Source organism: Punica granatum, chromosome 5 (genome assembly GCF_007655135.1).
Source record: "Punica granatum isolate Tunisia-2019 chromosome 5, ASM765513v2, whole genome shotgun sequence".
In the NCBI taxonomy this organism is placed as follows: Eukaryota; Viridiplantae; Streptophyta; class Magnoliopsida; order Myrtales; family Lythraceae; genus Punica; species Punica granatum.
The window spans coordinates 28,937,643-28,952,291 of record NC_045131.1 but is presented as its reverse complement, the minus strand read 5'-3'; the positions used below and the strand labels follow the sequence as shown (position 1 = coordinate 28,952,291).

Genomic DNA, 14,649 nt, shown 5'->3' with positions numbered 1-14,649 from the left:
AGTAATAAGAGTTTGTTCTAGGAGTTAGATCACATTGTACACTCTCGAGTGAGAATCAACAATGGTGAGTATATCTCAGTGGGAGAAAAAGGAAATGTGGTTATAAAGATTGATTCAAGTGCTAGAGTAATAACAGATGTTCTCTATATATTTGAGATTAATCAAAATCTTCTCAATGTGAGTCAATTGCTGGATAAGGGGTATAAAGTTGTGTTTGAAGGAAGGCTATGCATGATTACTAATTTAGGTGGTCAAAAGTTGTTTTAGATTCCAATGAAGGATAAGTGCTTTTCCTTCAATCCAATAGAGAAAGAACAAATGGCTTTGAGTGAAGAAGTTGCTACAAATCTATGGTATAAGAGGTTAGGTCATTATAACCATAAGGAGAAGAATTCCACCTGCAGATCTTTATCTCCTAAGCAAGTAGAATAGATTACCATTTAAAAGGTCCAACTGGAGAGCAGCTGAGAAGTTAGAGCTGGTTCATACTGATGTTTGTGGACTAATGTCTGAGGCATCCTTGAATGGCAACAGGTATTTCCTTATTTTTGTGGATTATATGACTAGAATGCGTTGGATCTATTTTTTGAAAGCAAAATCTAAGGTAGCTGAAGTGTTTGAGAAGTTTAAAAATTCGGTTGAGAATCAGTGCAATAGAAAAATACAAAGGTTTAGGTTAAATAATGCACATAGTACACAACTAGTAGTTCAGTCATTGTGTGAAGTTGTAGGGATTGAGCACTAATTCACTGCTCCTTCTTATCCTCAACAAAATGGGGTGAGTGAGAGGAAGAATAGGAGCATTATGGAAATGGCTAGGTGTTTCATTATGGGTGTTTAATGCATGGAAATGCGTTGCTTAAGAAGTTTTGCGCAAAAGCAACAAACACTGCTGTCTTCTTGCTTAACAGAAAGGTAAAGTTCATATGAAACGAACACCACGCAAAGTTTGCAATTCACCTTCGAGAAAATCAAATCAAATCACCTAGTGAAAGTCGCCAGAAGCAGAAGTAGCAGAGCTACTGGAGGTGTTGCTAAAATGCACGGGAATGTTTTCTATGATATGGTGAAGCTTAATCTCCAAGTCGCCATCCCCGAGGATTGCCTGTTGATGTGGCTATTCAATAAATTTATTCAAATCATAGTAACTGTCGAAGAAAGCCCAAAGTTAGTTCAAGAAATTAGGAGTTGGGAATTTGCCTGGTGCATGATCGAAAACCAAGTTCTGATCAAACTTCTTCATTAGATGCTTGATAATCTTTGGCCTGGTAAGTGTAACCCTCTCCAGCGCCGTACACGAGAGTTTCATAAGAGGCACTGTGAAGGACTAGATGTGATATGTTGGCTACAATAAACGGACATCTCATTTTCAAAAACTCCAACACAACAATATTCATACATCTATATACAGCTCAAGCAATCCCAATGCTCCAATTCATAAACAGTGCAAAGTCACTCGAAACCTAGGGAGAAAGTTTATATCTTGAAGTGGGGCACTCAAGAATTTGTATCTCGGTTTGAAGATCATAATTGAATTTAGGCAACAATATTGAATCGACTAATTAAACTAATGCTCGTAATCACTAGAAATCCAAAAATGCTGACAGAATTTCATGGAATAAATGGCACCGCCAGCTGAATGATAAGTAGGGACCGACCTGGTACTCCCACTTAGCAGCAATCGCTTTAGTGAGGCCCAAAGTTGGAAGCTTCAGCAGCCTCTTAGATGGGGTTTTTAAGGTTTTGCAATCGAGCATGACGGTTTACCCAATCTTGTCTCGTCACATGCTTGTAGAATCGCTTCCCCACAATCGATGCCATCATGAGTAACATCAGCAGAACCGTGGAGGAGTTGGAGGAAGAGGAGGAGGAAGTCGTCATTTAGGGTCTCGGAGACTTGATGTATATCTTGTCATCGGTGTCATCGTTTCAGGTGAAAGAGGAAAAAAATATAGCCTATGGTGGGGTCTAAATAGTAGCAGTAGCGGCAGTGACAGCTGCAGTGAAAGTAATAAGGTGGCAGGAGAGGGTTTTAAGGGGCTTTGACTGAACTGAGAGCTCTCCATATCAAGAAAGTGGCCATTTTCTCTTCTTCCAATCTCTGCCTGGGAAAACTTAAACAACTAAAAATGAAAGATTTTGGTATTGAGGATCACATTGGATGCACCCCCACCGGCGGTCGGAGGGTGCGGCGACAACCCTACCAACTTGGTTGCCTTTGGTGTCGCCAACTACTGCAACTTGCTATCCCGAGGATTGCCGGTCGACGTGACTATTCAAGAACCTTATTCAAATCAAAGTATTTATCGAAGAAAGCCCTTTGCCATTGAAGTAGAAATTAGGTTTGGTTTGGGAACCATATAAACCAATTTTAAAAGAAACCGGTCCACCATAATTCGGCCACATCATCGACACATCATCCACATAGCTATATCATCAACATTAATTTCGATATGTAAGCTGCCCTCCAAATCTATTTGACTTTATATGTAACTCGATGAATTTACGACGAAATTGAAAGTTCTATGGGCGAAACTGTTATCTTTAATATTGAAAGGACTAACAAAAATAGCGTTCTATCATGGAACATAAATTAACGTTCCATACTAGAATTTGTAATGCTAGTAAATATATATATTTTTTAATAGTTTTCTACTTTTTAAAAAAATTTCTTGAAAAATTCTTAAAAAGTAAACAAGTCTATAGATTTTCTTTATTTACAAATCTAATACCAACTTTATTTTTTTCCCCAGGAGTACACAAACTATCATTTTAAGCCCCCATCAAATCTATTAGTAGGGGTGTGCACGGATACCGGATATATCCAAAACTGGTTGGAATCTACCCGTTAAGGTAAGGTCCCGATAACTCGTATTGAAAATAAGGTTGGGTCCGGGTATTAAAATAAGGAACCAGTGAAAACCGATTCCGGTTTCGGGTATTGCATGTAAGGTACTCAATATCGTAATCGCAACTGATACCCAGACTTGGATTCACTAATTAAAAAAAAATATTGAACTGAAATCAAACCAGTAACCCACCCCATCGTTCTCTTCTCTATGTTTGAGATATTCTTGATTTCTCCATTTCTCTTTCAGTAATCCACCCCATTATTGTATGAGATCGTATTACGAATGTTTAGTTTTGTGGATGGATTGATGAGACATATTATTCTTTGTTGTAGATGTATTGTGAATTAATCTAAATTTATGTCAACATTCTGTTTGGCATAATTATTGATTATGGATGAGATATTTTCGGTTTTATTTAGTGAGAAAAAAATTTACAAGCTCCAACAAGTTACCCAAATTCTATGGTATAATATAGGTTCTGGATAGATTCCGATTCCATAATTCAACGTGGTAGGATTCGGTTCTAAAATCTTGGAACATGTCCCTTACAAGGTAGAGTCTGGGGATCGTGAAAAAACAGGGTACTCGAACTTGAACACCCCTATCTATTAGTCATCAATGTATTTGTTACTTTTTGTGACATGACACCAAAAGTTTTTAAAATAAAATCCAATGCGTAAAGAAATTTAAAAAAATAAAAAAATTCATAAAAATTCAATAATAATAATAATAATAATAATAATAAACAACGATGAAATTTAAATTTCAAAAAGAAAAAACTAAAAATAGTATAAAATAAATAAAAGTTATAAACCTATAAATTGTTGAGGTGATCTCCATTCTTTTTCCCTCTCCGCTGACACTTTCCCACTAGGGGCGGGCGGGTTTGGATACCTTGTATTTTTTGTGATATCCGGACTCTACCGTGTACAACACTGGTTCTAAAAATTTGGATCCAAACCGTACTATCTTAAACCTTAGAACCAGATTCTACCCGGAACCTGTAATAAACCACAGATTGTGCATACCCATTTGGAATCTGTAATTATTTTATAATTCAATTTTTAATTCGAAATCAGACTCAATAGTGGCTTAAGCCGCAACAGTATCAGGCTTGTGTGTAGCTTGAGCAAGAGTAGCAGCGTGGCTCATGGGTAAAAAAAAGGGGACGCACGTCGTAGCTATTGGCGGTGGCTGGCAAAGTATAAGCAGTAGAGCCTTGCTGTGGCTTGCTTACTGGGTAACGAAGAAGTAGCAGCTTGTGCTTCACAGGCTCGGATTGTTGCAATTGTTGTCGATGAAAGAGATGATTGAGGAGGCTCAACCACGGCGAGGGAGATGAGAAGAACCATAGTTGAATTGAATCGTCGAGCTTAACTCAGAGATCGGAACAGACGAAGATGAGAAGGGGAGAGACGAAGAGGACAACTCATATTTATAATTTTAGGGTTTTTGCTCCTTTTTTTAATGATACAATTTGGTTTATTCTTTTTTTTTGGTAGGTTGTTTTTTCTTCGGTAGTATTTGCCTTTTTCATTTATAACATATATATGCATACATACATACGTAATATAGTAACATATATAGAGAGCAGTTCGATTCTAGATTCCGATTTCAGTTCTGGATACCCTATAAGCTGGAATCGGAATCGGAATCGGAATCGAATTTTACCGGTTCTCAATTTTTCTACCGCACCCTATCCTTTCCTTAGCAAGTAGTATTCAAAACCTACCCTAGCGGTCTGGTTCCGGTTCCGGTTCTATCCTTTCCAACCGGTTCCGGTTGTATTCTGTACTCATGGACGCCCCTCTCTCTCACGGCGCTGCCTCCGTAGTTACCCCCTTGACGGCTCAACCTCCACTCCACCGCCGTTGCTGCTCGCCGATCCCCTCCATCTCCGCCACTCGTGCTGTCCCACGTCAGTCGCGCTGCTTGTCGAGCCCTCCACCTCCGCGATTCCTGTTCGGTTTGATTCCAGTCCCACAATCATCAGAACATCTATTTGGTAATTGGGCATGAAAAAAGTTTCAATTTTTAGGTGGGAATTGTAAGGAATCCGTCGTTGCTGATGGTACGGCACCCTACTGTTTAGGATCAGAGACATGCAGGAAGCAATGGCAAAGCAGGAAAAACCGGAAGGAGAATTGCGGGCAGCTAATGAAGGTAGAGAGGATGATGTTTTTGATGATGAAGAGGAGGATGAGGTATCATGGAGCTCGGATTCTGAGATTGGGGATGCGTTGGACTGGTTGGACTTGAAGGATGGAACCGGCGCTGAAGCCGCGGATGGTGCCTTTGCCCCGAGTGCGAGGCGTCCTAATGCTCACGGAGGCCTCCAGTCTCGTCCCAACGCCTCCACCCTTCAGCCTCTCTCTAATAGGAGCCAGAAGTTATCCAATCACATCCGTGCTTCTCCGTTGGAGGTTCGGCTTTCCTTATCCTTTCGCAAAGTTTTGAGCTCTTGACTAATTTGAACAGAGAAAGATAGCTGAATCAATTCATGATTGAATATCTTGGCTTCTTAGTAATTCGATGAATATTTCAGGAGTGGGAAGGAAGGGTGAATGTTGGCATGTCGAGCTCCGTGACAGCTTCCATTCGAGAAAGCGTTAGGAATTCGGCTATCGGCAAGACCAGAACTCATGATAAAGCCGACCGTGCAACTGTTGAGCTGGTAAAGCCCAGTGCCTTCTTTTCATTGATGGATGGAGCTCTTCCTGTGAATTATTTTCGTGTTCTATTTTGGATTGGTAACTTAGGCATATGTTGTGGGTTTCGTATTGTAACTTCTGGTTTTATTGAAAGCCATCTGAGCTTTTGCCAAGAGAAGATAGGAAAGAAATGAAGAAACGAAGACACAAAGGAACACAGAAAACGTTCTCGGGTTCTTGTTCTTTGAGAAATATTTGCGTTCTTTTCTTTTGTATAGGCCGAAGACAGAAAGCGTGAATATTTGCATTCTTATTTTCTGCACTGGCCATAGGCAGAGTTTTCTGGCCCTTCTGGTGTTCTTGTTCTTGGAGAATATCTGTGTTCTTATTTCCTGTACAGGCCATTGATGACAGGACCCGAATGGTTCTCTTCAAAATGCTGAATCGTGGAGTATTTCATGATATTAATGGTTGCATCTCGACTGGGAAAGAGGTAGGTAGACGAATCGCTGTACTATTGCATGTTGTTTTCCTTTTTCCCTTATTTATCAGTGGAACTTTCACTAAGAGTGTCCTACCAAAAAAATTCGCGTATTACACGGGATTGCCTGATATCTTGTCCTCTTATTTCCCTTGATTTTGATAGGCAAATGTTTATCACGCAACAAGATCTGATGGACAGGAATTGGCAGTGAAAGTCTACAAAACTTCAGTCTTGATTTTCAAGTGAGTGCACTCTGTGAATTCTGGTTTTGAAAGTGCATTGGTACTGTGAATTCTGGTCTTGAAAGATCTATTTGATTTTGAGTCCCATCACTTCAGCTGTTATCAAGTAATGTGAATTTTGGTCTGTTCCATTTGGAAATAACATAGGGATCGAGATCGGTATGTGCAAGGGGACTATCGCTTTAGACATGCATACAGCAAGCATAATCCTCGAAAAATGGTGAAGACATGGGCCGAAAAAGAAATGAGGAATCTTATGAGGTAAGGCTACAATATCTTTTGTGTAAATTTCCATATTTCCTTCACGGTTTATTTAGCACTACATATCATGTTTTGATTTTCGTCTTTGCATGTGAAACTGATTCAAGTTTTTAGCTTTGTTTCTATTATTAGACAATAGACACCGATAGCGATCTTTTGGTCCCTTGATAAACTTTTCTCTGCCTCTCCCTTTCCTTCTCATCTTGTCCAAGATAGATGGTGTACATGTCTAGAGCTGCAGAAATTGATTTGGGTACTCATTAATGGTTGATATTTTGACATGGTTGCTTTGCAGACTAAAGGCAGCTGGAATCAGATGTCCCTCTCCACTTCAACTGAGATTGCATGTTCTTGTCATGGAATTTATAGGTAATACTTATATCTCTTTCAGGCTCCCTTTTTTTTTTGGCATTTTTCTTGGCCTCTGTGTAAGAATTGTGTCGAGTATTATTGATAAGTTGAATCAGTGGTTTTCCTTCCCTTTGTTTCTTGTTGCTCCTTCATGATTGGTCTCTGAACTGAGTTATGTGTATTTTCACAAACATTATCTCTTAATGACTTCCCTGAATTCATTTCTGAAATTGATGCAACAAATCCTTTATTTTTGTATGCTGTCTTTAGTTTGAGGAGATTGGATTTATTCATGATATATGGGTTAAGTTTTTTGGCATATTGTCAAACTTTGACAGGAAAGGCAGGATGGGCTGCACCTCGTCTTAAGGATGCTGATTTATCCTTAGACAAGTTACGTGAAGGCTATTTAGAGGTGTGTCAGCACTCTGGCTTTATGTCATTTTGTATTTTGTATGATAATCATGTAGTTATCATATCTCTTTTGATATACTCATAGGCTTTGCACGGATAAGTTTGTAATTTGAGAGGGTTTTAGAGTTGTATCCTCTAGTCTTACTCCATTTGTCTTCTGCCAGATGATTATGGCGATGAGAACATTGTATCAAAAGTGCAAGCTGGTTCATGGAGATCTGAGTGAATATAACATACTTTATTTTGAGGTGAGTACCTTTTCCATCATTGTTGAAGTGATATGATCAAGTGAGTGAGTGAAGCTTTGTTCCAGTGCCATATTTCTTTGAGAAGGACTCCGAGGTTTTGTTTGCTGTGGTTTAATTTTTGAGATTTCTTTTTCTGGGCAGGACCACCTCTATATAATTGATGTCTCACAAGCGGTGGATCTTGATCATCCACATGCTCTTGACTTCCTGCGTGAAGATTGTCTTCATGTTTCTGTAAGTCACTTATGACAGAAGAGTTACATTTTTGCTGGTAAGGTTGGGTGCTGAATAAAATCCTTCTGTTATGTTGATGTGCCAGGATTTCTTCAGGAAACATGGGGTTGCTGTCATGACTATTAGAGAGCTTTTCGACTTTATTGTTGACCCGTCTATCACTGATGATTCCATCGATGCTTATTTGGAAGAGGTCAGTGTGTGTAATGTCTCGATAATCTTGGGAAAATTCGTTTACATTGATTGCATTAATCGAGCAAATTAGCTTTGATATTCCAGGTCCAACAGAAGATCCGGTCTAGAGGAGATGTGGTATCGACCGAGGATGAAATTGCGGACTCTGTTTTCATACAGGTCAGATGATTATAAATTTTGAGATGGTTTTCATGGAATAAATTGATCCATAACTTTACGGGTTGTGTTTCTCTCTCCAGTCGTTTATACCTAAGACGTTAGAGCAAGTGACAAATGTAGAGGCAGACGTGATACGACTAACGAGTGGGAAGGACACGGCAGACATGTACTACCAGACTATAACAGGACTGAAACAGGCTTTCCGGAGCCAAGATGACCTAGAAGCTCAACGTGCGCAAGAGAAGACGGACAACCAAGACGGTAAAGGAGAAGCGGAGGAGGAGACTGAATCGGAGGATGGGGACGAAGAAGAATTAGAATCAGAAGGAAGTGAGGGGACTGAGTTTCAGCATGTTCCAGCCGTGGTAGATAAGAAGACAGCCAGGAAGGAGAACAAGAAGAAGGTGAAAGAGGAAAAGAGGGAGGCAAGGAAGAATAAAGTGCCGAAGGCTGTAAAGAAAAGGCGGGAGAAGTTAGCGAAATCCCACAAGCGGTAGTCATAGTTGTTAACTTGCAGCATTTCGGGCATCAATAGTAGTTCCGTTCAGTTTTATCATCATGTGTGAATCAACATAGTAGGAAGAGAATTTTGTTTGTTGTCTGACGTTCGGTCTTTTGATCTCTTTGTTTCCCTAACTATGTTTAGGGCACAAAGCCACTACCGAAGCGGTTAAGCTTTGCATAACGCAAGCTATAGTAAGAAGTTGACAAGCTGGTCAGTACTTGGGCCTAGATATTACAGATTCAATTTTGAAAGAAAGTTCTCGGTTCACTTTATTTCGTCACGAACTGTAGATGACACAACTTTATGGATGCTGTAGGATTCAACTGCTGTTATTCGGTAACTAGTCGTAAATTGATGAACCAGGAGCAGGTCCGTATACATTGCAACTCGCACACTCCAGCAAGATGGAGCAGTTGCCGTTCTTTAACCAGTATGAAGGCATGTATATTTAATCTTTTGTGATCAGTGTTTGGTTTTGTGTTGCAATTCCATTTCATTCCTCCATACCGAACATGATGAAAGCTCGATGTGTTTTGTCATCTTAAACGGGCTAGGCAGAGACATCAAATTGTGTTCTTGCGCTATAAACAGCAAAATAATGACTTCTTGCTCGAGATATCGATCTGTGGTTCTCGGGATGTATAGAGGAGAATACATGTAGTGTTTGGTAATTCTCTGTCATCATATTCTTGTATCCTGAAAAGGAAACCTACCGAAGGACGAAGTACCAGATTCCAGGATGAACCACTCAAAGACGCTATGATCGAGCGAGCCGTAGATCTCACCTGGCAGCACGGGCCGGCTCTGGGGAGAGTCCGAAGACAGCTTCGGCGGCTGGGTCATTGAGAATGGGGATAGAGGGGAAGTAGTACCTCCTCTTGGAGCGGCTCGAGGCCATTGTCAACAAGATCAATGCCCCCAACTTCGAGGACCCAGCTTTCGAGGTGGAGGAGACCTAATTTATTTAGCGAATCCAATCCAAGGATGAGGATAGGCTCGTATAAGGCACCAGTAGAATATTCTGATGACTCAAAGTTGTAATGTTTTTCACCGAAAAAATAACTGTTTTAAGGTTATTCGTACAATTTTATATGTCCATTTTGGTGATGAAGTCGAGCAATGCTGCATTATGTCCCGGACTATATATAACACCACGATAACGGACACCGTTTGCTAACATACTATAGTCCCATATTAGGCCGACGCAGTTGTTCAATCGATCTCGACGGGAGACGATTGCTGCCCTGAACATGATCCGATTTATGAATGTGCTCGTGGGCCTCTCCTCTCCTATTCTTGCACCGCATCTTCAATACTTTCAAGGCCCAGCCCGCCCATTTTTCCCACCAAGCTTTCTCTCTCTAGTCTTCCCCTCTCTTTCTCTCTCCTCCTTCCTTCAATCTCTGTACGGTCTCTGGGCAGCTGCTGCCCTGTTGATTGCTTGGCCAAGGTGAAGGAGGTGAAGATTCCCATTCCAGTGTTCTGTAATCTGTAGATTCCTTTCCCTGATTTGCTTTGATTAATGGAAAAAATCTGGGGCAGTCTTGCCTCCATTGAATGCTCGCTTATGATTCCATTCTGATTCTGTTACCAACATCTCTTTAATCTGCCGTGAGGTGTTCAGTTCTGTTATGGCAATTCCATTCCAATTTCCCCGTACCGCAATATGATGAAAGTTCGATGTTTGTCGTATTCATCGGTTGATCTTTCATGAATCTTGTGATCATGGACAAGCTTTTTGGTTACTGACATGATGATGTACTTTTTGTTAGGTACTTAGATGTGCTTAGGACTGATTGATTGAGAGTTTGGGATCCAATGAAGCATATTGTTAAGATTATCACCTTGCTGGTGACAATCTGTGCCTTATGGATGGGTCTTCTACAGATGTCTTTCGCTCCAAGTAGCCACACTTGGTTGGTGAGTTATTCGATTTGTTTCTGTTGTTGTTGTGACCAAACGCGCTGTATATTTGTCAGTGATTACTGTTCCGGTTTCCCTCCAGCTACCTATCTATTTCACTGTTTTGCTTGGATGCTATGGTTTGCTAATGGTTGGAGTTGGTCTAATGCGCTTGCCGACTTGCCCGCGAGAAGCAGCACTGTTGCAGCAGGTACCTCGAATCATCTTTGTTCGATTGATGCCATCATGCCTATCTACCAATGTTGAACAGAAGCACAAATTTGCATATTGTTATCCAATTCTTTTCTGATTGATTGTTGCGGCTATCGAAGTAGAGCCGGAGTTCATGAATGTCAAGTATGATTATTTGTCCATTCATTAGGATAGACATTGTAGTCATATGATCTTTCTGTTCAGCTGCCATATATGTTCTATTTGTTCTGATCTTTTTATGATTAAACCGCTACCTGCATGTTCCACATGGTCGGACCACTGTATCATTCTGTCTATTCTCTCGTGGTTAGTGAGTTGACGTGACCTTGGATTAGTTCTTTCTTTTTTATCATTCTTGGAGTATATCATGAAGTCTTATGCTTCGATTTCTCTCTCTGATTGATAATCAAGGGAAGTTAATGATAGGTTTTGTCGAAGGTTTGATCTATCAAGTTTCATATATTTGATTTTGCTGTAAATATATATGGGGGATGCTTAGAAGATGAAATGCTATGCGTATCTGGTTGTTTGATGAACAGTGATGGGTACCGATTGGATTTTTTATGCATGAGCAATCCTTGGAAATTAGGAATAGGAGGAAAATGGATTTAGTTAGCATATTCACTTATAAACAATTTCACTAATACATCCTTTAACGGGCTCCAATTGCATAAGATTTTGAGATCTCATGTTTGTCCTGTGTGATCTTTATAGTTTGCGGGTATTTCAGTTTTGCATGAACTTGGAAGAAGCTTCTTCTTCATATGCAAGTTCGGTTGTTTCTGCATTAGCAGGACATTTCGGAAGCTAAGGGCTTCTTGAAGCAAAGAGGGGTGGACGTTGGCTCAGACTATGAAGAATGATACAGTTGCTTTTCAAGCAGAGGAACCATCAAATTGCAGTAAAACTCGATTTTCCCGTAAATGAGAGCCTGACAACTGACTTTTGTTATATACGATACTTTCACCCGGCTGAGTTTCGAAGATTACTTTTGTTGTACAGTGGAGATTTACAGAAGTTTTTGGATTAGTCTGATACTAATTGTAGCTGACATTGCACTCTGATATACTGGAAGCACGCAATTTCTTCCCCATCTGATTCGGCGGTCCCATGCACATTCCATTTAGTTATTTTACGAACCGAGTTAGTTGAGTTTTCATGAAATTAATGTCGAGCATAAATCCGTAACTTTCTCGAGTCAAAGTAAGAAAAAACTCAATTAGCATTGCTTCGTTTATGACATAGCAGGAAGGTTTGGTAATTGTATTGCTTCTTTGCAGTTGAGAATTAGTGGAAGAGCCCTTTTACCTTATACTCTGCATTTTTTTTTTTGCTGGGTAATATATATATGTTTTGGTGGGTCTCTATACTCTCCATTTACAAGGATGTGATGGACATCTCTTCGATGATGTATCTCCAGCAATCAAAGACCTGCCCAATTTCATTTCCCTCGAAAAATTGATGATTTAGAAGAAGATTACTATACCGGGAACATTACAATCCCCGTCAAACAGCAAGGTTAATACGACATGGAGAGTATGCAGACAAACTATGGTGCATGAGACTATTTCGGCTCTCAATCGATTATTGTGAGTCGGATATAATTGATTATCTTGGGCGTGCACTACTCTCCTAACTCGATTATATCTTGAGTCATGCATAGATTGTCTTCATTAAGCCATGTCCAAAACTTTTGACGACCCGCCTTGGAGAATATGCAGTCAAACAATAGTTCATACACTATATCGCCTCTAAGTCGATTGTCATGAGTCGCACAGATTATCTCCGGTGTGCAGCAATCTCCTAATTCGATTATTCAATGAGAAGGAAAGGGCTGATGGCCCGTATTGAAAGAATCTATATGTACCATAGTCATCTTAATGGGGGCAACAAGGACATCTTTGAATACTCAAAGTTTTTGGGTGCACCGTTTCCTTAGAAGTTGATTATCTTGAATCACACATAGATTATTTTCGTCTAAGTTAGAATACGATTACATCGAAAACTCTTTCGTTGATGATCCTCCAAGGAAAGAGGGAGACAATTAAAGGAAATGGAAGTATTTTATTAATGCATAGATAGATATGTTATAAATAATAGACAATGAATAACAGATTGATCATTTGTTTTTCGGTATGTACCATAGTATCCAGAGTCAAATGGGATCTAACAGATTGATGTTGAAGCCTATATTATAAATAAGGGAAAACTTTACAAATATAGGAATAGACTGGGCTATACTAGCCGTCATATTTACATGGAACGATTCATATTCTACTGACCTTGTTTGATGTCAATGGCCATGGTCTCAATAAAATGAGACAACATGCTAATAGGATTGACGTTTCTGTCGGCTGCCGAGTTCTCCACAACTGCTTGACGGGCTGCAGCAGATTCGACCTGAAGGGCCTTTTTAGGGTTTGCAGGAGGCTGCTCGCATGGAGGCATGTCTTGAATTCTTCAATAGGTCCCACCGGGCGGTGCCACAAAATACTGTTTGCAGGAAAACGGCGTGCCAGAGACAATACGTCTCGAGAATATGAGGATATGCGTAATCAAACTTCTAATCTCGATGGTCAGTTCAAGCCCTGCTTCGAAAAAGGACTTAGATTGAGAAGGATCGAGGAAACTGTAATTGCATTAATAGGGTAAAGGTCTGCACAATAAGATAAAGAGAGAGAATTATCTTTACTAACATAAGGGAAAGCAGGGAAACCTAAAGGAACTTACATACAGAGAAACAGAAGAACTAGCTGAAAGAAAAATATTATAGGAGCATTTTGACAGATCTTCAAGTCTGAATCAATGAGTATGTGCGTGTTCTCTATAATCTCCCAAGCCTGGTATTTATAGAGCAGCCAAGCCTACATCACTATAACCTCCATGTTCCCTTGCTTCTTCCAGTTGACAAATGTGGGAGTCTGATCATGCAGTAACCACTCACTACCAGATAATTAAGTCGTGCGTACCTTCTTTACCTTCTTCACCACTTATGTCAGTTTCTCCAAGTATCGTGCGCTTCCATATCTCCATTATTGATCGAACCACAACAAAAAGATAATCATGACTAAGGTTGTTAGAATCGCGATTCTACCTAGAATCGATCGAAGGTCGTAAAATCGTAAATCGCGATTCGAATCGTGAATCGTAAAATTCTACATGTAATTAAAAAACAGCATATATATATATATATATATGTAGCATACTTTCCTGAGAAAAAAAATTAATCATTGTTCATTCAAATAAAGACCACAAACCAACAAATTAATAATAAGTCATAAATTGAATTATGATATGTTAACATATTAACATCCCTTATTCCAATCTCCAAGCCAAAAGAAAACACTGGGCAGACAGTACGATATAGAGAATTGCATTTGGGGTGTACAGTAAGATTGCTCTTCCAGGTACAGAAAACAGAGAATGGAGCAAACTTGTGGGTTGTCGAGCAGTACAGAAAACATAGAACATAGTGAAAAACAAAAAATGGAGAGGGGGAGTAGCAGAGGGGGGCGAGTGGTCAACGGCAGCGGAATCCCAGGGCTTGCAGCCCTAACCACCACTGACTCCTCCAACAAACCCAAATGGAACCTGTTGACCCGATGACCCACCTCGCTGATCGCGTGAGGGATCAACAAGGGAAAATTCTCCGCAACGCCCCTCAACTTGCTAAGACAGTACAAAAAACAAAGAACTTCTTTGTAGGTGAGCGCGAGATAATGATCGGGCAGACAGTACATCTGTGGTTGTCGAGCAGGCTCGTAGCATTCTTTCGTCCAAAAGAAAATACTCAGAGAGAGACAATACATGATATACAAATTCAATCCCAAAATCGAAGATACAATGGGGAAGGGAGCATAATCGACTCAATCGACTCATTCTGTACATAATCGACTCAATCGAGCAAGCATGAGTTTGGGGAAGGGAGAATTAGAGCT

General features: G+C 40.1%; 2 protein-coding genes and 1 long non-coding RNA gene across 10 annotated transcripts; 2 read left to right on the top strand and 1 right to left on the bottom strand.

The window, feature by feature from the left end:
• Positions 1 to 4,570: 4,570 nt before the first annotated feature.
• LOC116208703 (serine/threonine-protein kinase RIO1-like) lies at positions 4,571 to 8,868 on the top strand. Of its 2 annotated transcripts, none has more exons than XM_031542251.1 (13): positions 4,571 to 4,857; positions 4,945 to 5,275; positions 5,398 to 5,526; positions 5,904 to 5,996; positions 6,150 to 6,229; positions 6,377 to 6,490; positions 6,786 to 6,859; positions 7,180 to 7,256; positions 7,420 to 7,503; positions 7,645 to 7,737; positions 7,823 to 7,930; positions 8,017 to 8,091; positions 8,172 to 8,868. In XM_031542251.1, exons 2-13 carry the CDS (start codon positions 4,955 to 4,957, stop codon positions 8,586 to 8,588), a joined length of 1,665 nt encoding a protein of 554 aa, XP_031398111.1. In that variant the 5' UTR covers positions 4,571 to 4,857; positions 4,945 to 4,954; the 3' UTR covers positions 8,589 to 8,868. The 2 variants fall into 2 exon arrangements, with proteins under 2 accessions (XP_031398111.1, XP_031398110.1); XM_031542250.1 differs by having other exon boundaries at positions 4,658 to 4,857; positions 4,951 to 5,275.
• A 1,015-nt stretch (positions 8,869 to 9,883) lies between these two features.
• LOC116208425 (dolichol-phosphate mannose synthase subunit 3-like) lies at positions 9,884 to 11,846 on the top strand. 7 transcript variants are annotated; one of them, XM_031541866.1, is made up of 4 exons: positions 9,884 to 10,080; positions 10,369 to 10,516; positions 10,602 to 10,709; positions 11,442 to 11,574. In XM_031541866.1, exons 2-4 carry the CDS (start codon positions 10,415 to 10,417, stop codon positions 11,520 to 11,522), a joined length of 291 nt encoding a protein of 96 aa, XP_031397726.1. In that variant the 5' UTR covers positions 9,884 to 10,080; positions 10,369 to 10,414; the 3' UTR covers positions 11,523 to 11,574. The 7 variants fall into 7 exon arrangements, with proteins under 7 accessions (XP_031397726.1, XP_031397725.1, XP_031397724.1 ...); XM_031541865.1 differs by having other exon boundaries at positions 9,885 to 10,087; XM_031541864.1 differs by having other exon boundaries at positions 9,892 to 10,055.
• A 969-nt stretch (positions 11,847 to 12,815) lies between these two features.
• Positions 12,816 to 13,608, bottom strand: LOC116208426. The gene is made up of 2 exons (XR_004157069.1): positions 13,442 to 13,608; positions 12,816 to 13,299 (listed from the first exon to the last, which is right to left on the bottom strand). It is a non-coding gene; the product is annotated as an uncharacterized LOC116208426 (long non-coding RNA).
• Positions 13,609 to 14,649: the final 1,041 nt, after the last annotated feature.